The sequence below is a fragment of the Hyla sarda genome, chromosome 8 (genome assembly GCF_029499605.1).
Source record: "Hyla sarda isolate aHylSar1 chromosome 8, aHylSar1.hap1, whole genome shotgun sequence".
NCBI lineage: Eukaryota > Metazoa > Chordata > Amphibia > Anura > Hylidae > Hyla > Hyla sarda.
The window spans coordinates 169,376,649-169,403,224 of NC_079196.1; the positions used below are offsets into that span (position 1 = coordinate 169,376,649).

Sequence of the window (26,576 nt, forward strand, 5' to 3'; positions counted from 1 at the left end):
AAGACAAGCATAGATTCTTCCTAAAATCACCTTATGGTGGATAAACCCTTTAAGCTTAAAAACTTTTTAGATATATAATGACATGCTTGTTTACACTTTTAATCACATGTATGTGAACCTGTTGTAGGGTTTTTACCACATGCTATCCATTTCTTGCTGAATGGATTTACTTTTTGAGAGTCAAGAGTCTCCACATCCGACTACTCCCCTAGGGTATCAGAGGAGTCAGCTTCTGTGGATTTGACTTTAGGTTTATAGACATTGGGCCTTGTTCTTGCAGGGGGTGTGGATTGGTAGCTACAGTGAGCTGGACATACTTACCTGATTTTTGTAGCCAATGTATGCATAGACCACTGTACCATCAACGTTAAAGCGTTAACTAATGTGACCTGATACTATAGGTTAATTTGTCTACAGAGTTTAACAAGCATTCAACGTATTGATTCATTCATTTTCTTGTAAGTATAACCAATTTAATAGAGGTGAAAAGGTGACAGCAAAATGAAATAAAACAAGCTGCAGCTGAAAAATAAAAAATAAATCTAAAATGAATAGAAGGCATGGTTCTTCATTTGGAGCAGAGTTATTTCAAAGTGAGCTCATTAACTGTACCAGCAGGGTGCACTGTGCCCAATGCTTTAAGTGCTGTCAAATATGCAACATGAAGATAAGATTCTGCACTGTGTAGCCTTTGATGCTTTTTTAAGATTCTGTAAGTGTATTAATACAGCAGCCTAAGGTTCTATGTAATAGGGGACATTATTAAACTATATACATTTATTTTTGTACTAAAGCAATGAAGACAAGGAACCATGTGTTGTGACTATACCTTGCTGGAAGGAGATGAAACAAAAAGGGTGTACTGGCTTCTCATTGTCCCATCAATTGCTGTTTTTCATTGTTGGAAAAATGGTATGTATAGCAGGGGCGGATCCAGAGTCGAGTCTCGGGAGGGGCACTATTAGAGTATTTTGTGTTGGTGGACAGAAAATAAGATGTTGCTTATGGAACTTATTATTAAATGTATCATACAGTCCTAACCTTGTTTAAGACTTTTTGGCCATGCTCACATGTTAGAATAATAATCAATTATACCAATTGCCACAGAATGGGAAAGTGCTAAAGAAGTTTTTACCATTTAAAACTATAGCTCCCAGTATGACCTAAGCAGTGGTAAGGGGATGCTGGGAGTTTTTGTTTCACCCATCATAACTGCAGAACCTTTTTCAGTGACTACAGCTCTGATGGGAAATAGTGAGGAGGATACACAATGATATCAGTGACTATAGGTGACGTCTTCTCTATAGTGAGGAGAATACACAATGATATCAGTGACTACAGGTGACGTCTTCTCTATAGTGAGGAGAATACACAATTATATCAGTGACTACAGGTGACGTCTTCTCTATAGTGAGGAGAATACACAATGATATCAGTGACTACAGGTGACGTCTTCTCTATAGTGAGGAGAATACACAATTATATCAGTGACTACAGGTGACGTCTTCTCTATAGTGAGGAGAATGTACAATGATATCAGTGATTACAGGTGACGTCTTCTCTATAGTGAGGAGAATACACAATGATATCAGTGATTACAGGTGACGTCTTCTCTATAGTGAGGAGAATACACAATGATATCAGTGATTACAGGTGACGTCTTCTCTATAGTCTTTTCTAATCTAATTCAAATGGTACATACCGCCAGGACTTGTTCCAGCTAAATCTTCTCTCTGCAGAACTTGATGCCCAGATGTTTCCTCACTATGTCAGCGGATTCTGATCCTCTATATGAAAACAATAATTATTATAATACTGCCAAACACTGTATCCTTTGAATATAATACTGGCACATACCTTCTGAATATAATTCTGACACACTGTACCCCCCGAATATACAACACACTGTACCCTCTGAATATAATACCGCCACACACCGTACCCTCTGAATACAATACTACCACACACTGCACTCTCTGAATATAATACTACCACACACTGTGCCCTCTAAATATAATGCTATCACACACTGCACTCTCTGAATATAATAGTACCAAACACTGTGCTCTCTAAATATAATACTACCACACACTGCACTCTCTGAATATAACTTGCTGTGCAGTCCACCCTCTGAATAAAATACCCAAATGTATTGTGGCCCATAAAAAAGTTACCGCCCCATAAATTCCTCATAATATACACTATACTTCTGAAATGCAAAACACTCTGTGCCTTCACATATAGTAATAATGCCCCATCTTGTGCCCCTACATATAATAATTATGCCCTCTGTCCTGTGCCCTAACATATATTGTCCCCTGTGCTGTGCCCTTCACATATAATGCCCACATTCTTTGCCCCTCATATATAATGCCCCCATCATGCATCCCTCATATATAATGCCCCCATCATGCGTCCCTCACATATAATGCCCCCTGTGCTGTGCCCCTCACATATAATGCCCCCTGTCCTGTCCTTTCAGGGGGCATTATATGTGAGGGGCACAGCACAGGGGTATTTTATGTTTGGGGCACATGACAGGGGCATTATATGTGAGGGGCACAGCACAGGGGGCATTATATGTGAGGGGTGCATGATGGGGGCATTATATATGAGGGGCGCAGGATGGGGGCAATATATATGAGGGGCGCATGATGGGGGCATTATATGTGAGGGGCACAGCACAGGGGGTCATTATATGTGAGAGGCACAGCACAGGGGGGCATTATATGTTAGGGGCACAGCACAGGGGGGCATTATATGTGTGGGGCACAGCACATGGGGTATTATATGTGTGGGGCACAGCACAGGGGGCATTATATGTGTGGGGCACAGCGCAGGGGGCATTATATGTGTGGGGCACAGCACAGGGGCATTATATGTGAGGGACACAGCACAGGGGGCATTATATGTGTGGGGCACAGCACAGGGGGCATTATATCATATAATGCCCCTGTGCTTTGCCCCACACATATGCGTCCCGCCATCGCATCCCCATCGTGAATGTCAGTGCAGCGCTCCCGGTCAGCGGGTCCGACCGGGGCGCTGCATAGAGGAGAACGCCGCGAGCGCTCCGGGGAGGAGCAGGGACCCGGAGCGCTCGGCGTAACACACCTCCCCTTGCCTTTTAATAAGCCATAAGTATTTTCACCTACAGGGCCATTTGAGGGCTTGTTTTCTGTGGGCCAAATTTAAAAAAAGTGAAAAATATTTGCAACTTTTGGGGGTCTTGTCTCTACGCAGTGTGCTTTATGGTTAAAATGACATGTAATTGCTATTTTGTAGGCCCATTGATTACAATACCCAATTTATATAGGTTTTGTTTTAGATTCCTACTTTAAAAAAACTTTTTGTAAGAAAAAGAGCATGCTTAAAATTTGCCTTTTCTGACCCCGTATAACAATCTTACAAGAACTATTTTTGTTTGAATGGGACATTTAGATTTTTCAGGTATATGAAGTGACCAAAAATTTGCAATTTTGGATTTGTTTATGCTTTTTTTTTAGTTTACATTACTTTATTTGAAAAAATAGAAAAGCGGGGATTTAAACTTTTATTAGGGGAGGAACTTTTTTTTTTTTTTTTTTTTAGTTCCCACAGAATTAGCAGTGTTAATCAGTGTTATCTGCCAAAGCAGCCTAGAGAAGCAGAGCACCATTGGGATGGCACATAGGCAGATAGAGACCCCTCGTCCATCATTCAGGCTGATCAGGATCGCCCTGTGGAGGTCCTGAATGCCCCACTACCCCCCCAAGGGACAGGCAGCACATTTTAAATGATTAAAGTGGTACTCCACTGGAAAACGTTTTCTTTTAAATCAACTGGTGCCAGAAAGTTAAACAGATTTGCACATTACTTCTATTAAAAAATCCCAATCCTTCCAGTACTTATCAGCTGCTGTATAATACACAGGAAGTTCTTTTCTTTTTGAATTTCCTTTCTGCCTTACCACAGTGCTCTCTGCTGACACCTCTGTCCACGTCAGGAACTGTCCAGAGTAGAAGCAAATCCCCATAGCAAACTTATCCTGCTCTGGACAGTTCCTGACATGGACAGAGGTGTCAGCAGAGAGCACTTCAGGCAGAAAGGAAATTCAAAAAGAAAACAACTTCCTGTGTATTATACAGCAGCTAAGTACTGGAAGGATTGGGATTTTTGAATGGAAGTAAGTTGGCACCAGTGGATTTAAAAGAAAATGTTTTCCAGTGGAGAACCCCTTTAAGGGTTTGTACGGGGCATCAGCATTTTTAAATATTGGTCAAGACTTCCGGTCTGTGTTTTGTTTTTAGTATCTTTTTGATCCAGAGAGTGATTGCAAACTTTTTATTTTTTTCTTACTTTTTTTTAAACAATATTAGTATTGAAGGGGTTATCCACCATAAGGTGCCTTTTTGTAAAATGGCTACTACAAGTCCCAGGATTCCTTGTTTGTAAATGTGGGGTCACCTTTTATCTTCCCACACATCAATCACCCTACCCACTGCAGCACAGCTGAGCTACAATTCCCTGCAGAGCTGTGGAGAATGATACAGACACTTTAATATGAACTACACTAACTTTACAGCCCTTGTAGCATAGCCAAATAAAAAAAAAATCCTGGAATACCCCTTTAATGTGTGTCATAGTACATTCATGCTTTGAATTACTCACAATGTGTTTCCAATACTTTTAACTTGTTCTTCCCTTCACTGGAAATGAAAATCTAAGTTCTTCATTAGAAATAAACTATCACCATTTTATAGTAATATGACAGAAATTGAATAGATGGATAGAGATGTTGTCTTAGGAGCATTTGATTATCCTTGTCTAGATCCTTTTTGGCAATCATTCTTGAAAGATTGACTACATACAATCTTTAGTATTGTTCTTCTTTAGGGATACGAATAATCAATGCCTTCCCATTTGAGGAGCTAATCCAGCTTTTCTCAGTGATTCATCAAAGATCCGCAGTAGCTCTGCCAACAGATCCCCAAGATACTGCTTTTATATTTCAATAGGAAACCTGTCAAATCAAGGAATCTTGGCATTTGCTATAGTAGCCAAGGCCCCTGCTGTTTCTTTTAGTGTAGATGGGGACTGTGTTCCCTTTGTATTTGGGGTAAAAGAAACATCTCAACAGAATTTAAATATACATTATCCAGATGTCTCCACTCGGGGAGTTTACCTTAGATCAGTGTTTACTAACTTTTTTCGCCTCAGGGCACCCCTCGCAAATTTTTTTTTTTCGTGGAGCACCCCTACCGAATAATATTCGACATGCGACGTGCAAAGTAGCAGTTTCCCCACATTAGGTAGCAGGTTCCCCACATTAGGTAGCATAGATTCCCCACATTAGGTAGCATAGTTTCCCCACGTTAGGTAGCATAGCTTCCCCACATTAGGTAGCATAGTTTTCCCACATGCACACAGTGCCTCCAGCAGCCTCACACACACACACACACACAATGCCTCAGCAGCCTCACACACACACACACACACACACACACACACACACAGTGCCTCCAGCAGCCTCACACACACACAATACTTCCAACCCCCTTCTCACACACAATGCCTCCAGCCTCTCCCATACACAATTACCTCCAACCTCTCAAATGCCTCCAGCCTTTCACCCACCCCATTGCCTCCAGCCTTTCACCCACCCCTTTGCCTCTAGCCTATCACCCACCCCTAATGCCTCCAGACTCCCAGCCACCCACCACTATTGCCTTCATACTCCCCAATTGCCTTCATACTCCCCTATTGCCTTCAGACTCCCAGCCAGCCACCCACTCACTTTTTGCCTTCAGCCTCCCACCCAAATGCCTCCAGCCACCCACCCATGTTGCTTCCAGCCTCCTGCCACCCTGCGCCATTGCCTTCATTCCCCCTGCCATTCCTTCAATTCACCCTGCCACTGCTTCCATTCACCCACCAACCACTCACTGCTTCCATTCACCCGCAACCAGCCAACCCACCCACCACTGTTTCTATTCACCCCCTGCCCCTGCTTCCATTCAAACCCTCCTGTCCCTGCTTCTATTCAAACCTCCCCTGCTTCCATTCAAACCCCCCTGCCCCTGCTTCCATTCACCCCACCGCTCCAGCTTCCATTCACCCCACCGCTCCTGCCCCCTTTTCCATTCACCCCACTGCTCCTGCCCCTGCTTCCATTCACCCCACCACTGTTGCCCCTGCTTCAATTCACCCCACCGCTTCTGCCCCTGCTTCCATTTACCCCATCGCTCCTGCCCCTGCTTCCATTCACCCCACCGCTCCTGCCCCTGCTTCCATTCAAACCCCTCTGCTTCCATTCTTCACAAATGAAGAAAAATAAAAGTACTATGCCATAAAATTGCACTGCAACTCACATTAATCTGCAACATAAGGTAGGCAGCAGTTCCCCCACATTAGGTAGCATAGTTTCCCCACATTAGGTAGCAGTTTCCCCATATTTGGTAGCATTGTTTTCCCACATTAGGTAGCATAGTTTCCACACATTAGGTAGCAGTTTCCCCACGTTAGATAGCATAGATTCCCCATATTAGGTAGCAGTTTCCCCACATTAGGTAGCATAGATTCCCTACATTAGGTAGCAGTTTCCCCACATTAGGTAGCATAGCTTCCCCACATTAGGTAGCATAGCTTCCCCGCATTAGGTAGCATAGTGTCCCCACATTAGGTAGCATAGCCCCCCAGCAGACAGAAACACACACACTGACACACCTGGCATGTGCAGCGCTTCTCCTCTCCGGCGGCAGGTCAATTGCGTGACGTCCCTCGTCAGACCCGGATTGGCTGGCTGCAGACTCACTGTCTAAAGTGCCCGCTGCGCAGGGCTGGCCCTACCACGAACCTACTAGGCACCATGTTAGGGCTGGCCCTGGAAAGGTCGGCGGGCCACCTCACAGTTCCTGCTTCCATTCAAAGCCCTCTGCTTCCATTCTTCACAAATGAGGAAAAAAAAAGTACTATGCCATAAAATTGCACTGCAACTCACATTTACCTGCAACATTAGGTAGACAGAAGTCCCCCCACATTAGGTAGCATCGTTTCCCCACATTAGGTAGCAGTTTCCCCACATTAGGTAGTAGTTTCCCCACATCAGGTAGCAGTTTCCCCACATTAGGTAGCGTAGTTTCCCCACATTAAGTAGCATGGTTTTCCCACATTAGGTAGCATAGTTTCCACACATTAGGTAGCATAGTTTCCCCACCTTAGAAAGCAGTTTCTCCACATTAGGTAGCATAGATTCACCACATTAGGTAGCAGTTTTCCCACATTAGGTAGCATAGCTTCTCCACATTAGGTAGCATAGTTTCCCCACATTAGGTAGCATAGATTCCCCACATTAGTTAGCAGTTTCCCCACATTAGGTAGCATAGTTTCCTCACATTAGGTAGCATAGTTTCCCCACCTTAGAAAGCAGTTTCTCCACATTAGGTAGCATAGATTCCCCACATTAGGTAGCAGTTTTCCCACATTAGGTAGCATAGATTGCCTACATTAGGTAGCAGTTTCCCCACATTAGGTAGCATAGCTTCTCCACATTAGGTAGCATAGTTTCCCCACATTAGGTGGCATAGATTCCCCACATTAGTTAGCAGTTTCCCCACATTAGGTAGCATAGTCCCCCCCCCCCCCAAAAAAAAAGACAGACACACAGACACACGCAGAGACACAGACAGCTAGCCTGTACAGCGCTTCTCCTCTTCGGCGGCAGGTCACTACGTTCCTCGTCAGACCCAGATCGGCCGACTGCAGGCTCACTGTCTAAAGTGCCCGCTGCGCAGGGCCGGCCCTACCATGAACCTACTAGGTACCATGGTAGGGCCAGCCCTGGAAAGGGTGGCAGGCCCCCTCACCTCACCACTCCTGCTTCCATTTAAAGTGCTCACATCATGTACAGAAAGTAAATTTAAGTCCAGGTGGGGGAGGAGCTTAGGGGCCTCCTCAGTGAGTCTCGCAGGGGGCCCCCAAATTTACTGTTACCCCACTGCTGGAAGCATTTTTTTATGGAAGTAATTCTCAAATCTGTTTAACTTTCTGGGGCCAGTTGATATAAAAAAATAAAAAAAAATTCCTGGAATACCCCTATAAGCTTACTGATTTTCATGCAAAGAGTTCTAACTTATTATAAGTAGTAAAATAAATAAAATCTATATAAATCAGGTACCATTATAGTGATATAAACTCACTGAATAAGGATAATGTAATTTTTACTAAAAAGTGTACTGCGTAAAAACAGCCATCAAAAGTTGCAAAATGGTACTGTTGATTTTGTGGTAAAGTGATTGATGTCATTACAAATTATGTGGGTCCTTAAAGGGGTACTCCCGTGGAAAACTTTTTTTTTTTTACATCAACTGGTGCCAGAAAGTTAAACAGATTTGTAAATTACTTCTATTAAAAAATCTTAATCCTTCCAGTACTTTTTAGGGGCTGCATACTACAGAGGAAATGTTTTCTTTTTGGATTTCTCTTATGTCATGACCACAGTGCTCTCTACTGACCTCTGCTGTCCATTTTAGGAACTGTCCAGAGCAGGAGAAAATCCCCATAGCATACATATGCTGCTCTGGACAGTTCCTAAAATGGACAGCAGAGGTCAGCAGAGAGCACTGTGGTCATGACATAAGAGAAATCCAAAAGGAAAAGCATTTCCTCTGTAGTATACAGCTCCTAAAAAGTACTGGGAGGATTAAGATTTTTAAATAGAAGTAATATACAAATCTGTTTAACTTTCTAGCACCAGTTGATTAAGGAGGATTAAGATTTTTAAATAGAAGTAATATACAAATCTGTTTAACTTTCTAGCACCAGTTGATTAAGGAGGATTAAGATTTTTAAATAGAAGTAATATACAAATCTGTTTAACTTTCTAGCACCAGTTGATTAAAAAAAAGAATTTCCAAGGGAGTACCCCTTTAAAGTACTCCGCTGAAAACATCTTATCCCCTAGCCATCATGCCACTTCCCATAGACATGAATGGAGGAGGTGTGGCATGACGTCTCAAACGTGGGAGCTGCAAGCTTCCGTATTCTGGCCGCCGCTGCTGCCAGCCACGAGATTGAGACGGTCCCAGCAGCAGGACCCTTGCGATCTAACATCTTATCTTCTATCCTTTGGATAGGGGATAAGATGTTTTCATGTTTTCAGCAGAGTACCCCTTTAAGAAGTTAAATTTAAATAAATAAATATATATATATATATATATATATATATATATATATATATATATATTCACATGTACATATACAGGGTGGGCCATTTATATGGATACACCTTAATAAAATGGGAATGGTTGGTGATATTAACTTCCTGTTTGTGCTACATTAGTATATGTGACGGGGGAAACTTTTCAAGATGGGAGGTGACCATGGCGGGCCATTTTGAAGTCGGCCATTTTGAATCCAACTTTTGTTTTTTCAATAGGAAGAGGGTCATGTGACTCATCAAACTTATTGGGCGTTTCACAAGAAAAACAATGATGTGCTTGGTTTTACCGTAATTTTATTCTTTCATGAGTTATTTACAAGTTTCTGACCACTTATAAAATGTGTTCAATGTGCTGCCCATTGTGTTGGATTGTCAATGTAACCCTCTTCTCCCACTCTTCACACACTGATAGCAACACCGCAGGAGAAATGCTAGCCACTGGAAACCCCCGCAATTTCTTCTGCAGCACCCCTGTCATCTGGTGCACCTTGATGACTGGTGATGCAGGGGTCGAAGGATTGTGACGTCACAGCCCCACCCCCTCATGACGTCACACCCCGCCCTTGTGACGTCACAGCCCCACCCCGGGCATGACGTCTCAAGGGGGCGGGGCTGTACATCACGATCCTCCGGCCCCTGCATGGTCAGTCATCAGGCGTGAAGCGAAGCTCGCTCTGTGCACCAGATGACAGGGGTGCAGCAGGGTGATTGCGGGGGTTCCCAGCAGCGGGACCCCCACCATCAGACATCTTATCTCCTATCCTTTGGATAGGGGATAAGATGTCTAGGGGCGGAGTACCCCTTTAAGGTTTAATTCACGTCAATGTTGTACTTTAAACGGCAGATATGTATTACTTGTAGATCAGGTATATAACCATAGTGTGTCCTGTGAGTAGATTTAGCTTTAAATGGAGTTTTGATTCAGAGGCACATATTATCCTTACTTTGTGTGCTGGTCAAACACACCAGATCTGCTTGTGGACTTATTACAACCATAGGAGGAGCTGTTTGTAGACCCCAAAACGTTACTTTGTTTTTGGCTTTCCACAGAAGCACTGCAGGAATGATCTGTTTGTGAAGGATGGCAGCTATTACACAAATATATTTTGCTCCAATATGATGAAAATCAACCAAGAAATTGAGAATAGTGGTTACCCCTTTCACCAACAAGACCTCTTCATGGAAAATAGTAAGAACAATTTAAAATACTTAAACATTCCAACACAGTTATTTAAAATTTGGTATAGTTTTTCATGAAATCTGTATATAAAAAAGAATAATTTAGCATTTTCTTTTGTGTAATTTGGGAAATGTAGTGAATTAAACAGAAATGATTACTCTCGAAAACTCAAGTTTTTTTGCCTATTGCCATGGATGCCATTTGTATTTGTTTTTATAAATAAGTTATGAAAGTAAGAGTGATTAAATCTATACAGATTGCTTTTTGTCTGTGCATGTTTGACATGTAAATTGGACCTTTTGGATTGATGCTCAGCTGAGCTAGAAAAATGTTGATTTAAAGTCAGCAAATTGTACTGCCTGCTGGATAACTTAAAGTACCACTAAACCATATTTTCAAAGCTAACCACCCCTCCTAACTACCCCTCCTGCCCTTAAATTAATTTAAAAAGCTGTGTATCATACCTTTTCCCTTGCTCACATTTGTGTTTATTTACTAAGAGTGGAGTGTAGTTTTCTTTGTGGGTTTTGATTTCCGACAGAAATTTTCCCTAAGTATTTACTAAGGTTTCCCTACATTTTGCACTTTTCCCTACGTTTTGCTTTCTTTTACACTTGCTCTGATCTGTCTGGTTTTCCTCAGCTCAAATCCACCACATTTTCTGTGGAAACCTTAGTAAATATGTTGGGATTTTCAAAACTGTAGGGGAAACGCCCCTTTTGTCGGGGGCACGTCCACTTTCTCCCGTGGCCACGCCCCCTTTCTGGGTTTTTCTTGTAAAATGGAGGGCTTTGGTTTTTTTGGTCACAAATTGGCCCTCATTTACTAAGACCTGAGAGTTTTTTTTGGAGTGTTTTTACTTTTCCTCCATTATTTTTCTCACCTTATTTACTATTGTGTCGCAAGTGTCGGGTATTTTCTGTCTCACGGAATATTGTTTGGTCGCACAAACTAGGTGGGTAAAACCCGGGTAAAATTTTTTATTTTTTTTAAATGCAGACTTGGAGACCCTATTGAGAAGAGAGAACTTTTGTAGAAAATGACTATGTTCAAAGCAATAACAATCTAATTATCCATCACTTGTCAAAATTGATTTTAAAGTTTACAAAAATAGCAAAAGGCACAAATAGTAAAAGGCACAAAATCAACCACCAGCTTGTTTATCTGGACTGAGAGATGCAAATAACATCTCTAATGGCTGTTGTTGTGAACATCATTAAAACCCTCTGTTTTCATGAACTTTCCGAGTGCTGATGGCAGTCGGATTTTCATTTTCACAATCTCACACTTTTTCCGTGTGTTTCACATTATACTCCGAGAGTTTTTTCTAATTTACTCGAGAACACGCCCCATTTCGTTGAAAACATGCCCATTTGGTGTGTTTTACTAAACACTCGGAGAGTTTTCAAAAAGACAGGTTTTTTTGGTCGCAAACACTGTTGCATACATCATGCGACAGAATATTAGGCGCAAAACCCGACAAAATCACTCGGGTTTACTTTGGAAAATCAAGGCTATTGTGTCACATGGAGCCCGAGAAAGAAGAGTGGGGATCACGTTCGTAAATAAACCCCATTGTGTGAGCTCCAGGCAGGACATCACTGAAGCCTGCGAGAGCTGTGCCTCGCCATGCCCTGCACTTCCTGAGGTTGGTCTCCTGCCAGGCCGGGAGGACACAAAACTAACTGACTTGTGCAGGGAACTGAACAGAGCCACCTATTGGCCGTTTTTTCAGTCAAATTAAAAACATATAAAGGTTGAGAAGGTTAACAGCAAGCAAATAACAAAGTGTCTTATAATTACATTAGGAACAATATATTAAAAGTTTAGTTTGGTTACAGGTACTCTTTAAAAAAAAAAAAAAATAATAATATATATATATATATATATATATATATATATAAAACTCAATGGCCCTTATTTACTAAGAGTGGAGTGTAGGTTTCTTTGTGTGCTTTAATTCCCTACAATTTATTTTCCACGGTATTTACTAAGGTTTCCCTACATTTTCCACTTTCCCTACACTTAGCTTTTTTTTACACCTGCTCTGATCTGTCTGGTTTTCTTCAGCTCAAATCCACCACATTTTATGTGGAAACCTTAGTAAATATGTTGGGTTTTTGTGAAAATGTCAGGAACACTCCCCTTTTTGAATACCACGCCCCTTTCCCCAGCAGACACGCCCCCTTTTCAGGTTTTCTTAGCAAAATGGAGAGTTAGTCGGGTTTTTTCAATTCTGGCGCATTGCAACAGAATCTGGCGCACGATCCAACAAAACATGTTGAGTTTGCAATAGTAAATGAGGGCCAATGTTTGTGCGTGTATGTGTATATGTTCCAGCATCACGTCCAAACGGATAAAGATATTAACATGAAACTTGGCACATGTTACTTATATGTCAACAACAAACATAGGATAGGTTATTTAACCCTTTTTCACCCCCATATGCCAGGGTCAGGGTTTTTGTTTAACGTCCCATACAAGTCTATGAGAAATATATGTTACTGCATAACTTCCAAAGGGCTGGAGATATTTTGATAATACTTGGTCACATTTTACTTATATGTCCACTTAAAATATGGGATAGTTAATTTAACCCTTTACTAGCCCCAATTGCGAAGGTCGGGTTATTTGTTTAAAGTCCCATGCAAATCAATGGGAAATGTATGTTCCCTTGTGAAGAATGGAGATATTTCAGTAATACTTGGTACAAATATTACTTATATGTCAAAAAAATATATATGATAGTTAAATTAACCCTTACCTACACCCTTATATAAAAGATGGGTTTTTGTTTCAAGTCCCATGCAAGTAAATGGGACTTTCAGTATCTTACTCCACAAGCTCCGCTCTGCATCTCCTGGTGAATGTGTCAATCTGGCTTGCAAGCCACTTCCCATCTCAAAAAGACATGCCCACATTGTAAGCCCCCCCCCTTTTATTATCTACCCTTTTGTGCATCGGTCTGGCTTGCAAATCATGCCCAGTCCCACAAAACCATGTCCTCTTCTATTTTCAGGTTACAATATCTTCGTCACAAATCAGTCCCACCTGAGGACGGAATATGAGGACGGGGTATGAGATCGAGATAGGAGGTTGGGATAGGAGGTCGGGATATGAGGAGGGCATATGAGGACGGGATAGGAGGTCAAGATATGAGGTCGAGATAGGATGACGGGATATGATGTCGGGATATGAGGATGGGATATGAGGACGGGATATGACAACAATATATGAGGTAGGGATATGAAGTGAAAAGCTTCCTCCTTTGTTGATTTTCCTCCCCAACAAGGATTAGGAAGGAAAAACCGGGCAATGCCGGGTACTCAGTTATAGTATAAAAACTAGGTTATATAGTAAATGTTTCCCATCTTCTCATCTAAATGACTTGTTGTTTTTCGAAAGCTACATGCTTTTTAGTTAGAAAATATTGGCTACTGAAAAATAACAACACAATGAGCCCCAAGTATTGAAATAGGAGAAGTTACTTGACAGACTGAGCGAGGAGATTCTAATTGGTTGCAGAAAGGTTTTTCTTATATTCTGTGCTACAGGCTACCGATAGCACTTGAAATAATGCTTATTGCAGGTGGGACATGGACTTTCTGCTTTTAAAGTAGACATCCCATGCAAAACAATCTTCTGCATGGGGACGCAATGCACCACACTGCCACTCAGCCTACCCCTGGCCGAGGCGGGACATCTTTGCGGCCAGCGATTAGCTGAGCCACAGTGTGATGTGTTGACCACGGGCAAAGAGGAACAAGAAACCACCAGAGAACTGGAGCAGCCACACGGGACACCGAGGGAACGGCAGCAGGTGAGTCACCTTTGATGCTTTTTATTTTGGCCGCCCGGGCATAATGGCAGAAGATTTTTCTGCATGGGAGATCTCCTTTAAAGGGGTACTCCACTGGCCAGCCTGGCTCAGTGGGCTGTTCGGGATAGCCGCTGGGAAATCACGGCATCCTGAACAGCTTGCAGGACAGCCGGAGGGTCCCTACCTGCCTCCTCGCTGTCCGATCGCCGAATGACTGCTCAGTGCCTGAGATCCAGGCATGAGCAGTCAAGCGGCAGAATCGTCAATCACTGGTTTCCTATGAGAAACCAGTGATCAATGTGAAAGATCAGTGTGTGCAGTGTTATAGGTCCCTATGGGAGCTATAACACTGCAAAATAAAAGTGAAAAAAAAAAGTGAATAAAGATCATTTAACCCCTCACCTATTAAAAGTTTGAATCACCCCCTTTTTCCCATAAAAAAAAATAAAAAAATAAAAAATAGTGTAAATAAAAATAAACATATATGGTATCATCGCGTGCGGAAATGTCCGAATTATAAAAATATATCGTTAATTAAACCGCACGGTAGGCGGTGAAGGGGAGGAGGATATGTTTGGCGTACGCGCAAAAAAATTCCAAAGTCCAAAATAGTGCATTTTTGGTCACTAAGATCAATAAGTCCTATCAATGGACTTCAGATCAGCGCGCAAAAAATGAGCCCTCATACCTCCCCATACGCGGAAAAATAAAAAAGTTATAGGGGTCAGAAGATGACAATTTTAAACGTATTAATTTTCCTGCATGTAGTTATGATTTTTTCCAGAAATACGACAAAATCAAACCTATGTAAGTAGGGTATCATTTTAATCGTATCGACCTACAGAATAAAGATAAGGTGTCACTTTTACCGAAAAATTTACTACGTAGAAACGGAAGCCCCCAAAAGTTACAAAACAGCGCTTTTTTTTTCAATTTTGTCGCACAATGATTTTTTTTTTCAATTTCACCATAGATTTTTGGGCAAAATGACTGACGTCATTACAAAGTAGAATTGGTGGCGCAAAAAATAAGCAATCATATGGATTTTTAGGTGCAAAATTGAAAGATTTATGATTTTTTAAAGGCAAGGAGCAAAAAACAAAAGTGCAAAAACAGAACCCCCCCCCCCCCGGTCCTTAAGGGGTTAAACAGTTGCAAGTCCAAGTAGAGTCCCCAATTATCATTGATCTGTCAGTACTGGCCACATCCACTAGCGATCTGCTATGCACCTATTTGCCACTAATGAAAGCAAGTCCAGGTCCCACCTGCAATTATCATTAATGCTAGCCGTGGCAGGTGGCATCGTGTGTAGTGTTGAGCAGCATAGGCCACATTCGAATTCGCGAATATTCGCGAATATATGGACGAATATTCGTCATATATTCGCGAATATTCGCATATTCGTAATATCCTCGTTTTATTTTCGCATGCGCGAAAAATCGCGTATGCGAAAATTTGCATAAAAATAGCATAAACGAAAATTCACATATGCGAAAATTAGCATATGCTAATATTCGCATGTGCGAAAATTCGCACGCCAGTTTCACACAGTACTATTAGAGCCTTCTTCACACCAAACAAGCTAGAAGGAGAGAGGGATGATCACTGTGATGTGTACTGTGAAGAAAAAAGAAAAAAAAAAAACGAATATTCATAATAACGAATATATAGTGCTATATTCGCGAATATTCGCGAATTCACGAATATGCGATATTCGCGAATAAAATTTGCTTTGCGAATATTCGCGAGCAACACTAATCGTGTGTAAGAATGCACAAAAGCCATCCTTGAACAGCTGTAGGAGGGTATCTGTATTTGACAGCTGCACAACCACTGAGCACTCTGTATATATTTAGTTGGATAAGCGTTCAAAATATAGCACTTTGTTGGCACAACTATGCCAGAATACATACATTTACACTGATCAGCCTTTACAAACCACTTAAATCATAAGTACCTACCAAAAGTGATCTAGAAAGGGACAACCAGTGAGAGGTTCATGGACTCCCAAGGCTTAATAATTCACCTGAAGAGCAATATGGTCCATTTTAATAGAAGACCTACTAAATAAAAAATTAAAAAGGCTAAAAAAAAGTTTAAAAGGTTGTTGGGTGTTTTAACTTAATAGTCTATTCTCTAGAAAGACCATCAGTATTAGATTGGTGGGGGTCTGACTCCTGGCACCCCCGCCAATCAGCTGTTTGATGGGGCCACAATGCTCGTACTTACAGCAGTAAACATTGAAGAGGCTGCAGCTCTTGCACAAAGTTGCAAGTTCTTCAAACAGCTGATTGGTGGTTACACCGGGATCTAATATTGATGGTCTATCCAGAGAATATGCTATGCCTAGTATTAGACATTGGATTTGTTTTCTATAATCTACATAAGTATACAGTATGTAGCTGTTAGTAGTAAAAAAGCAAAGTTGTGCACTTAAAAAAAAGATAAAAGTTTTTCTCTTATTTCAATTTATAGTTATTTCATTTTTATGTATCTTTTAGCCGTTCCCTTATTTAGAATATTACATGGACAAAGGGTTAACAATATGCAGTGTTTGTATCTGTACTGTTTAATTGGAAGAAAGAAAAGCTTGATTGGTTTAAATTAGGTAAAATCCCAATATCATTGAGAACCATATTGTGATGTCTGTTCCAAATTCAGTCACTATATGGTCTCCTCATACTGATGCCACCTCCAGGTTCTGCCGTTGTGCCACTCTGCAACAGGGATTCTAATAGCGACGCCTCTGATCTGCATGTCATACTGATTAACAGTATTATTTAACTAACCAGCACACACCCTATGCATGTTACAGCAAGGCAAAGTGTTCTACACCACTATTGAGGCTCTCTGTAGGCCAGAAATAGCCGCGTCTTAACGGTTAATAGTGTTCGACACCGTCTGGCCGTTGTTAGGTGCTGGGCCCGTCCTAGCCGTTGCTAGGTGCCATGCCCGACCCACTATGACGTGGGGCCATGGCATGGCCCCGTGTTATAGGAAGGGAGCGGGCAGAGGGCGTACAGGTAGGCCCTCCCTCCCCAACAGGGTATATACTCACCGGTATTGCGGTATATGAAAAATTCATATCACAAAAAAAAAACACCGGTATTCGGTATGAACTGGGATACTGCCCAGCACTACTGGGAACTCTTTTCAGACATGTATGAAGCAAATCAAGGAATACTTTTTCAGATTTATTAGGATTTAAAAGGTGAATCCATAGAGAGTCTGATTTATCTCAGATAAACCCTGTATTTGATAGGTATTAGGGATGAGTGAATTTTTTGCAGTGAATCTCTATTAAAAACAGCTATTTCTGGCCTACAGAGAGCCTCAATAGGGGTGTAAAGCACTTTGCCTTGCTGTAACACGCATAGGGTGTGTGCTGGGTTAATTAAATAATACTGTTATTCAGTATGACATGCAGATCAGAGGCATCGCTATTAGAATCACTGTCACAGAGTGGCACAATGGCCGAGCCTGGAGGTGTCATCAGTATTAGGAGACCATTTAGTGGCTGAATGACACAGCATGGAGGTGGCGGAAGTGTCACGATTCGGCTTCCAGGTAGTGGATCCTCTGTGTCAGCGAGGGATTGGCGTGGACCGTGCTAGTGGACCGGTTCTAAGAGGCTACTGGTGTTCACCAGAGCCCGCCGCAAAGCGGGATGGTCTTGCTGCGGCAGTAGCAACCAGGTCGTATCCACTAGCAACGGCTCTACCTCACTGACTGCTGAGAAGGCGTGGGACAGAAGGACTAGGCAGAGGCAAGGTCAGACGTAGCAGAAGGTCGGGGGCAGGCGGCAAGGTTCGTAGTCAAGATGGATAGCAAGGGTTCAGGTAACACAGGCTTTGGACACACTAAACGCTTTCACTGGCACAAGGCAACAAGATCCGGCAGGGGAGTGCAGGGGCAGTGATCAGATATAGTCTGGGAGCAGGTGGGAGCCAATTAAGCTAATTGGGCCAGGCACCAATCATTGGTGCACTGGCCCTTTAAGTCTCAGAGAGCTGGCGCGCGCGCGCCCTAGAGAGCGGAGCCGCGCGCGCCAGCACATGACAGCAGGGGACCGGGACGGGTAAGTGACCTGGGATGCGATTCGCGAGCGGGCGCGTCCCGCTGTGCGAATCGCATCCCCGACGGCCATGACAGTGCAGCGCTCCCGGTCAGCGGGACCGACCGGGGCGCTGCGGGGAGAGAGACGCCGTGAGCGCTCCGGGGAGGAGCGGGGACCCGGAGCGCTAGGCGTAACAGTACCCCCCCCTTAGGTCTCCCCTTTTCTTTGTCCGGTAACTGCCTCCCCTGGGATGAGGACACCGGGAAAGAATGGAGGGTTTCCTCAACGGCAGGCAGCACAGCAGGAGTGGGAATGGGGAGGGAGGGCAGAGGGCGAAGCCTGGCAGGGGGCAGTGTGACACCAGGACGGGGGCCATGAGGAGGCACTGAGGCTTGCCTGACGGGACTGGGAGGGGGGGGAGAGGCACTTCCTATGGCAGGCAGAGTCCCAGTTCTTGATCTCCCCGGTGGTCCAATCAAGGGTGGGAGAATGAAGCCGGAGCCAGGGCAGACCGAGGAGGACCTCAGAGGTACAGTTGGGAAGGACGAATAACTCAATCCTTTCGTGGTGGGGTCCGATAGACATCAGGAGGGGTTCTGTGCGGTAACGCACGGTGCAATCCAATCTGACTCCGTTGACCGCGGAAATGTAGAGCGGCTTGACGAGACGGGTCACCGGGATGCTGAATTTATTCACAAACGACTCCAAAATAAAATTCCCAGAGGCACCAGAGTCCAAGCAGGCCACGGCTGAGAGGGAGGAGTTGGCTGAAGGAGAAATCCGCACGGGCACCGTGAGATGTGGAGAAGCAGACTTAGAACCAAGAGACGCCACACCCACGTGAGCTGGGTGCGTGCGTGCGTTTCCCAGACGTGGAGGACGGATAGGGCAATCCACCAAGAAATGCTCGGTACTGGCACAGTAAAGACAGAGATTTTCTTCCCTACGGCGATTCCTCTCTTCCTGGGTCAGGCGAGACCGATCCACTTGCATGGCCTCCTCGGCGACAGGCCCAGGCGTAGATTGCAATGGATACTGTGGGAGAGGTGCCCAGAGATCTAAGTCTTTTTCCTGGCGGAGCTCTTGGTGTCGCTCAGAAAAACGCATGTCAATGCGGGTAGCCAAATGGATGAGTTCTTGCAGGTTGGCAGGAATCTCTCGTGTGGCCAGCACATCCTTGATGCGACTGGATAGGCCTTTTTTAAAGGTCGCGCAGAGAGCCTCGTTATTCCATGATAACTCGGAAGCAAGAGTACGAAATTGGATGGCGTACTCGCCCACTGAAGAATTACCCTGGACCAGGTTCAACAGGGCAGTCTCGGCAGAAGAAGCTCGGGCTGGCTCCTCGAAGACACTCCGGACTTCAGCGAAGAAGGACTGGACTGTGGCTGTGGCAGGATCATTGCGGTCCCAGAGCGGTGTGGCCCAAGACAAGGCCTTTCCTGAAAGAAGGCTTACTACGAACGCCACCTTAGACCGTTCTGTAGGAAACAAGTCCGACAACATCTCCATATGCAGGGAACACTGAGACAAAAATCCACGGCAGAGTTTAGAGTCCCCGTCAAATTTGTCCGGCAGGGACAAGCGGAGGCTAGGAGCGGCCACTCGCTGCGGAGGAGGTGCAGGAGCTGGCGGAGGAGATGGTTGCTGCTGTAGCAGAGGCAGAAGTTGCTGTAACGTGGCGGTCAACTGCGACAGCTGCTGTCCTTGTTGGGCAATTTGCTGCGATTGCTGAGCGACCACCGTGGTAAGGTCAGCGAGACTTGGCAGCGGCACCTCAGCGGGATCCATGGCCGGATCTACTGTCACGATTCGGCTTCCAGGTAGTGGATCCTCTGTGTCAGCGAGGGATTGGCGTGGACCGTGCTAGTGGACCGGTTCTAAGAGGCTACTGGTGTTCACCAGAGCCCGCCGCAAAGCGGGATGGTCTTGCTGCGGCAGTAGCAACCAGGTCGTATCCACTAGCAACGGCTCTACCTCACTGACTGCTGAGAAGGCGTGGGACAGAAGGACTAGGCAGAGGCAAGGTCAGACGTAGCAGAAGGTCGGGGGCAGGCGGCAAGGTTCGTAGTCAAGATGGATAGCAAGGGTTCAGGTAACACAGGCTTTGGACACACTAAACGCTTTCACTGGCACAAGGCAACAAGATCCGGCAGGGGAGTGCAGGGGCAGTGATCAGATATAGTCTGGAAGCAGGTGGGAGCCAATTAAGCTAATTGGGCCAGGCACCAATCATTGGTGCACTGGCCCTTTAAGTCTCAGAGAGCTGGCGCGCGCGCGCCCTAGAGAGCGGAGCCGCGTGCACCAGCACATGACAGCAGGGGACCGGGACGGGTAAGTGACCTGGGATGCGATTCGCGAGCGGGCGCGTCCCGCTGTGCGAATCGCATCCCCGACGGCCATGACAGTGCAGCGCTCCCGGTCAGCGGGACCGACCGGGGCGCTGCGGGGAGAGAGACGCCGTGAGCGCTCCGGGGAGGAGCGGGGACCCGGAGCGCTAGGCGTAACAGGAAGCATGAGGAGACCATATAGTGGCAGAATGAGGAGAACATATGATGACAGAATGAGACAGTCTGGAGGTGGCAGCAGCATGAGGAGAACATGTGGTGGCAGTATGAGACAGCCTGGAGCTGGCATCAGCATCAGGAGAACATATGGTGGCAGAATGAGACAGCCTGGAGATGGCATCAGCAGCAGCAGCAGTCCTGAAAGTGACCCGGTGACATATTGGTAATACCAGTACCCGGTGAGAACTTGGCATCAGATGTGTGGCATCAGGCAGGTGGCAGGATCAGAATAGTAGCTGAGGCAGGTAGGCAGAAGAAAACGGTCTCATTTGTAAAAATGTTAGTTTGCACAGGTAAGTATTGAGGATATGCATTACATAAAGTTTACTTTTAATAATATTCTTAGGATAAAATATATGTACCCAAATATTTTTTTTTTAAATCAAACAAAAGGTGTGCAAAAAACACCATGTGCCACCTACATCACCAAGTATTGATGTGATACAAAGACCTCTAAAAGGTGGAAGGGAACAACGTATGGTTCATTGTAAGTGGTGGGGGTAAAAACTTCCCCTGTAAGGAATCACTTACTTAAATTGGTCTACGTGTTTTGAAGATATGGCCCCCGTTGCTAGAAGGCTAATTAGGTTTAGTGCACAATGGAGGTGGGAGCCGGCTTGCAAAGCTTGCCTGCATCCTATATGCTGCGCTATGCCTGCCTATCTCATGCATCATTTATCACTCTTATGTCTGATGTAAGAATAAAGAATAATGAATATGCAAGATAGGCAGGCATACTGCAGCATACAGATTGGAGGCAGGGAATCTCGGTAAGCTGGCTCCCGCCACCATCATGCAGTAAACCTAATTAGCCTTCTAGCGATGGGGGCCATATCTTAATCCTTCCAGTACGGCTGTATACTACAGAGGAAATTCATTTCTTTTGGGATTTCTTTTCTATCACAACCACAGTGCTCTCTGCTGACATCTCTGTCAATTTTGGGAACTGTCCAGAGCAGGAGAAAATCCCCATAGCAAACATATGCTGCTCTGGACAGTTCCAAAAATGGACAGAGGTATCAGCAGAGAGCACTGTGGTCTATTGTAGTATACAGACGCTAATAAGTACTGGAAGGATTAAGATTTTTTAATAGAAGTAATTTACAAATCTGTTTAACTTTCTGGCATCAGCTTCATAGGAAAATAAAACTTACACCCTTGAATCCCATTAACCCCAATAACATAAAGGATGGAAATGTAAAGTGTATGTTCACAAATGCCAGAAGCCTAGCAAATAAAATGGGGGAGCTTGAGGCCTTGATACTGGAGGAACATATTGATATAGTTGGGGTCACTGAGACATGGCTGGACTCCTCGCATGACTGGGCTGTCAATCTGCAGGGGTTTACATTGTTTCGCAAGGATAGAATGAACAGAAAAGGTGGTGGAGTCTGTCTGTATGTAAGAAGTGGTATGAAAGTCAGTGTGAACGATGCCATAGTGTGTGATGATTCTGAGGATGTGGAATCATTGTGGGTAGAATTACAAAAGGAGGGAAATACTGAAAAAATAGTATTTGGTGTAATCTACAGACCCCCTAATATCACTGAAGAGATAGAAGTTCAGCTTCATAAACAAATAGAGAGGGCCGCCCGGGCAGGTACAGTGGTAATAATGGGAGATTTTAACTATCCAGATATAGATTGGGGTCCGGGGTTGGCTAAAACTACAAAGGGGCGACAATTCCTAAATTTATTGCAGGATAATTTTATGGGCCAGTTTGTGGAGGACCCAACAAGAAGTGATACCTTGTTGGATCTGATCATTTCCAACAACGCAGAGCTGGTTGGGAATGTAACTGTGCGGGAAAACCTTGGGAATAGCGACCACAATATAGTTACTTTTGACTTAAAATGTAGAAAACAAAGACAGGCGGGGAAGGCAAAAACATATAACTTTAAAAAGGCAAATTTCCCTGGGCTGAGATCTGCACTACAGGACATAGACTGGGGGGAGGTGTTGTCAAATACTGATACAGAAGGTAAATGGGACATCTTTAAATCAACTCTAAATAACTATACAGCTAAATATATACCAAAGGGGAACAAATATAAACGATTAAAACTAAATCCTACATGGCTGACAAATGAGGTTAAAAGAGCAATAAACAACAAAAAAATAGCCTTCAAAAAATACAAATCTGATGGGTCAGCTATAACATTTAAACAGTACAAGGAGCTTAATAAAATCTGTAAAAATGTAATAAAAACAGCAAAAATTCAAAATGAGAGACAGGTGGCCAAAGAAAGCAAAACTAATCCTAAATATTTTTTTAGACATATAAATTCAAAAAAACCAAGGACAGAGCATGTAGGACCCCTTAATAATGATAATGGGGAGGTTGTCACAGGCGATCAAGAGAAGGCGGAGCTACTGAATGGGTTCTTTAGTTCTGTATACACTATGGAAGAAGGAGCTGACATTGGCCAGGTCAGTGCTGGTAACACATCATGTAATGTACTGAACTGGCTTAATGTAGAGATGGTACAAGGTAAGTTAAGTGATATAAATGTAAGCAAATCCCCAGGACCGGATGGACTACACCCAAGAGTTCTTAGAGAGGTAAGTTCAGTAATATCTGTACCCCTGTTCATGATATTTAGAGATTCTCTGGTGTCTGGTATTGTGCCAAGGGACTGGCGCAAGGCGAATGTGGTGCCAATCTTCAAAAAGGGCTCTAGGTCTTCCCCAGGAAACTATAGACCGGTAAGTTTAACGTGCATTGTGGGTAAATTGTTTGAAGGACTTATAAGGGATTACATACAGGAATACATAGGGGATAATTATATTATAAGTGATAGCCAGCATGGGTTTACTAAGGATAGAAGTTGTCAAACCAATCTAATTTGCTTTTATGAAGAGGTGAGTAGAAGCCTTGACAGAGGAATGGCTGTGGATATAGTGTTTCTGGATTTTGCTAAAGCATTTGATATTGTCCCTCATAGACGTCTGACAGGTAAGTTAAGGTCTTTGGGTTTGGAAATTTTAGTTTGTAACTGGATTGAACACTGGCTCATGGATCGTACCCAGAGAGTGGTGGTCAATGATTCGTACTCTGATTGGTCCCCGGTTATTAGTGGTGTACCCCAAGGTTCTGTACTGGGCCCGCTGTTGTTTAATTTATTTATTAATGATATAGAGGATGGTATTAACAGCTCTGTTTCTATCTTTGCAGATGACACCAAGCTTTGTAGCACAGTACAGTCTATAGAGGATGTGCATAAGTTACAAGATGACTTGGATAGACTAAGTGTCTGGGCATCCACTTGGCAAATGAGGTTCAATGTGGATAAATGTAAAGTTATGCATCTGGGTACTAATAACCTGCATGCATCGTATGTCTTAGGGGGGATTAAACTGGCAGAGTCACTGGTAGAGAAGGATCTGGGTGTACTTGTAGATCACAGACTACAGAATAGCATGCAATGTCAGGCTGCTGCTTCCAAAGCCGGCAGGATATTGTCATGTATCAAAAGAGGCATGGACTCAAGGGACAGGGACATAATACTCCCCCTTTATAAATCATTGGTACGGCCTTACCTGGAATATGCTGTTCAGTTTTGGGCACCTGTCCATAAAAGGGACACTGCGGAGTTGGAAAGGGTGCAGAGACGCGCGACTAAACTAATATGGGGAATGGAACATCTTAGCTATGAGGAGCGATTAAAGGAGTTACAATTGTTTAGTCTTGAGAAGAGACGTTTAAGGGGGGATATGATAAACGTATATAAGTATATTAATGGCCCATACAAAAAATATGGAGAAAAACTGTTCCAGGTTAAACCCCCCCAAAGGACGAGGGGGAACTCCCTCCGTCTGGAGAAGAAAAAGTTTAGTCTCAAGGGGCGACACGCCTTCTTTACCATGAGAACTGTGAACTTATGGAACAGTCTACCTCAGGAACTGGTCACAGCAGGAACAATTAACAGCTTTAAAACAGGATTAGATACATTCCTGGAACAAAATAAGATTAATGCTTATGAAGAAATATAAAATCTCATCCCTTCCCCAATATCGCGCCACACCCCTACCCCTTAATTCCCTGGTTGAACTTGATGGACATATGTCTTTTTTCGACCGTACTAACTATGTAACTATGTAACTATGTAACTATGATTTAACCCCTTAAGGACCGGGGGGTTTTCCGTTTTTGCATTTTCGTTTTTTGCTCCTTGCCTTTAAAAAATCATAACTCTTTCAATTTTGCACCTAAAAATCCATATTATGGCTTATTTTTTGCGCCACCAATTCAACTTTGTAATGACGTCAGTCATTTTGCCCAAAAATATACGGTGAAAGGAAAAAAAATCATTGTGCGACATAATTGAAAAAAAAACGCCGTTTTGTAAATTTTGGGGGCTTCCGTTTCTACATAGTAAATTTTTCGGTAAAAATGACACCTTATCTTTATTCTGTAGGTCCATAAGATTAAAATGATATCCTACTAATATAGGTTTGATTTTGTCGGACTTCTGGAAAAAATCATAACTACATGCAGGAAAATGAATACGTTTAAAATTGTCATTTTCTGACCCCTATAACTTTTTTATTTTTGCGCATATGGGGCGGTATGAGGGCTCATTTTTTGCGCCGTGATCTGAAGTTTTTAATTGTACCATTTTTGCACTGATAGGACTTATTGATCGCTTTTTATTCATTTTTAAATAAAATAAAAAGTATATAAAAATGCACTATTTTGGACTTTGGAATTTTTTTGCGCGCACGCCATTGACCGAGCGGTTTAATTAATGATATATTTTTATAATTCGGACATTTCCGCACGCGGTGATACCATATATGTTTATTTTTATTTTTATTTACACTGTGTTTTTTTTTTTATTGGAAAAGGGGGGTGATTCAAACTTTTAATAGGGGAGGAGTTAAATGATCTTTATTCACTTTTTTTTCCCACTTTTTTTTTGCAGTGTTATAGCTTCCATAGGGACCTATAACACTGCACACACTGATCTTCATCATTGATCACTGGTTTCTCATAGGAAACCAGTGATCGACAATTCTGCCGCATGACTGCTCATGCCTGGATCTCAGGCACTGAGCAGTCATTCGGCGATCGGACAGCGAGGAGGCAGGTAGGGGCCCTCCCGCTGTCCTATAAGCTGTTCGGGATGCCGCAATTTTGCCGCGGCTATCCCGAACAGCCCACTGAGTTAACCGGCAACTCTCGCTTTCGCTTTTAGCCGCGCGGCTCAGCTCTTAGCGCGCGGCTAAAGGGTAATAGCACGCCGCGATCACTATGACGCCGGGCCCGCCGTGATATGACGCGGGGTTACTGTGTAATCCCGCGTTATATCAGGAGAGCAGGACCAAGGACGTACCGGTACATCCTTGGTCCTTAAGGGGTTAAAAAAAGAAAAATAAAAAGTTTTCCACTGGGGTATCCCTTTAACCTGTTAAGGACCAAGGGCGTACCTGTGAGTCTGCTCCCTTTCTATAACGCGTCATAGCGGGTCGGGCCCAGCCTCTAACAATGGCCGGGACCTGTGGCTAATAGCGCACGGCACTGATCGCGGTATCGTGTGCTATTAACCCTTTAGATGCAGCGTTCAAAGTTGATCGCCACATCTAAAGTGAAACTAAACTACCCCCGGCTAGCTCAGTGGGCTGTTCGGGACAACCGCGGTGAAATCGCGGCATCCCGAACAGCTGTAGGACACGAGGAGGGTCCCCTTACCTGCCTCCTGGTGTCCGATCGCAGAATGACTGCTTCGTGCTGGATATCCAGGCATGAGCAT

General features: G+C 43.7%; 1 protein-coding gene across 1 annotated transcript in view; it reads left to right on the forward strand.

Moving 5' to 3' along the window:
• The window catches only part of C8H16orf89 (chromosome 8 C16orf89 homolog), a 152,192-nt gene that overhangs the window by 118,663 nt on the left and 6,953 nt on the right, over positions 1 to 26,576 (forward strand). The window contains exons 5-6 of the mRNA XM_056537065.1: positions 795 to 912; positions 10,250 to 10,388. Coding sequence (XP_056393040.1) covers positions 795 to 912; positions 10,250 to 10,388 — 257 coding nt within the window. The remainder of the gene's footprint in view (positions 1 to 794; positions 913 to 10,249; positions 10,389 to 26,576) is intronic.